Below are 1459 nucleotides of genomic sequence, written 5' to 3' on the forward strand. Positions count from 1 at the left end.
ATTGTGGCATGGCCGATGGTAAAGAAGAACCTACTATCATGTTCGAGGATGAAGCATATTCTGTCCAAGATCTTCATCACCCACGGATTGCAGAAAATTGGAGAGGTCCAAGGGACCTTCAGTAATGTCCAAATCATGGGGCGTAATGTGTGTTGTACTTTTTTTCCTTCACCATGGTTTTGTCCCAATTGGATTTTCCTGGTAAGGTTTTAATGAGTCAACATTAAAGCACATTATAAGCTCTAAATGGTTATGACATCCAAAGGGGAGTGTTATGAACTAGATTGTGGATGACTCATAACCAAGAGATTATGATTTGTAATCTTTCAATTTATTTATGATGGTGTAATCTCATATATAAGGAACCTCTATATTATGAATAAATATAGAATTTTCCATATGTAAATTAGTAATTTCGAAGGTAAATATGAAAATATAGGCCCAAACTGTTAATGGGCATTTAAACCCACTATAATTATTTCTGTAGATTTTCTGGTAGAGATCGTTCTAGAGTATTTAATTGCAATACAAGTTACACAGCTTTTATAAACCTTAACCATGGAAACGCCACCAAGTATCTTCCTCCGTCCGTTTGATCTCTCAGACGCCGAAGACGTTCTTAAATGGGCCGGTGATGATGACGTCACACGTTACCTTCGATGGACCTCCGTTAAAACCGTGGAAGAAGCCCGACAACACATCCTTCAAACGGCCATACCACACCCGTGGCGCCGTTCCATTTGTCTTCTCAAAGACGGTCGTTCGATAGGTTGCGTCTCCGTCAGGCCTCATACTGGCGATGGTAGGTGCCGAGCTGACCTTGGATACGCCGTCTCTAGACAGTTTTGGGGACGGGTGATAGCCACGGCGGCGGTGAGGATGGCCGTGGAACAAGCTTTTGAGATTTTTCCGGACGTGGTGAGGCTACAAGCGGTTGTTGAGGTGGAGAATAAAGAAAGTTTTGGAGAAAGCTGGGTTTGAAAAGGAGGGTTTGCTTAAAAAGTATGGTTTTTGCAAAGGAGGTATTAGAGATATATATGTTTTTGTATAGTTTTGTTAAGGTCCATAAGGAGGAAATGGGAGAAATAGGGAAGTAATGTTATAATATCAGTCTCTTACCGAAATGGTAGAGAAGAAACAAATGTTTTGAAAAAATGTTTACGGTAACGAGGGATGGTGGTCTCCATCTTCTTAAGTTTTTTTTTTTTTTTTGTAAAGTGGTGCCATATGAATTATGGATCTATCTAGTACTGTTATCTCTGCTAAAAAGTTACTATAAATAGTTTAGGGATTATAAGACTTGGTGGTGTTTATAATACAACTAATATTACATATTATATTTTGATTTTCGTGCTTCTTCGGTCGAAGATCCTAGATATCGCGATATGTCCTCGGAATAACGGTATTCCGAGGACATACACTACAAGAAAACATAATCTTAACGAGGGCGGTTTTCCTC

General features: G+C 39.4%; 1 protein-coding gene across 1 annotated transcript; it reads left to right on the forward strand.

Moving 5' to 3' along the window:
• Window positions 1-444: 444 nt before the first annotated feature.
• LOC106294116 (uncharacterized N-acetyltransferase p20) lies at window positions 445-1070 on the forward strand. Its single transcript, XM_013729720.1, is given in 2 exon segments — window positions 445-953; window positions 955-1070. Coding segments are annotated over 2 exon segments (492 nt in total). The 5' UTR covers window positions 445-558; the 3' UTR covers window positions 1052-1070.
• The last annotated feature ends 389 nt before the right edge of the window (window positions 1071-1459 follow it).

The sequence above is a fragment of the Brassica oleracea genome, chromosome C5 (assembly GCF_000695525.1).
Source record: "Brassica oleracea var. oleracea cultivar TO1000 chromosome C5, BOL, whole genome shotgun sequence".
Classification (NCBI taxonomy): Eukaryota; Viridiplantae; Streptophyta; class Magnoliopsida; order Brassicales; family Brassicaceae; genus Brassica; species Brassica oleracea.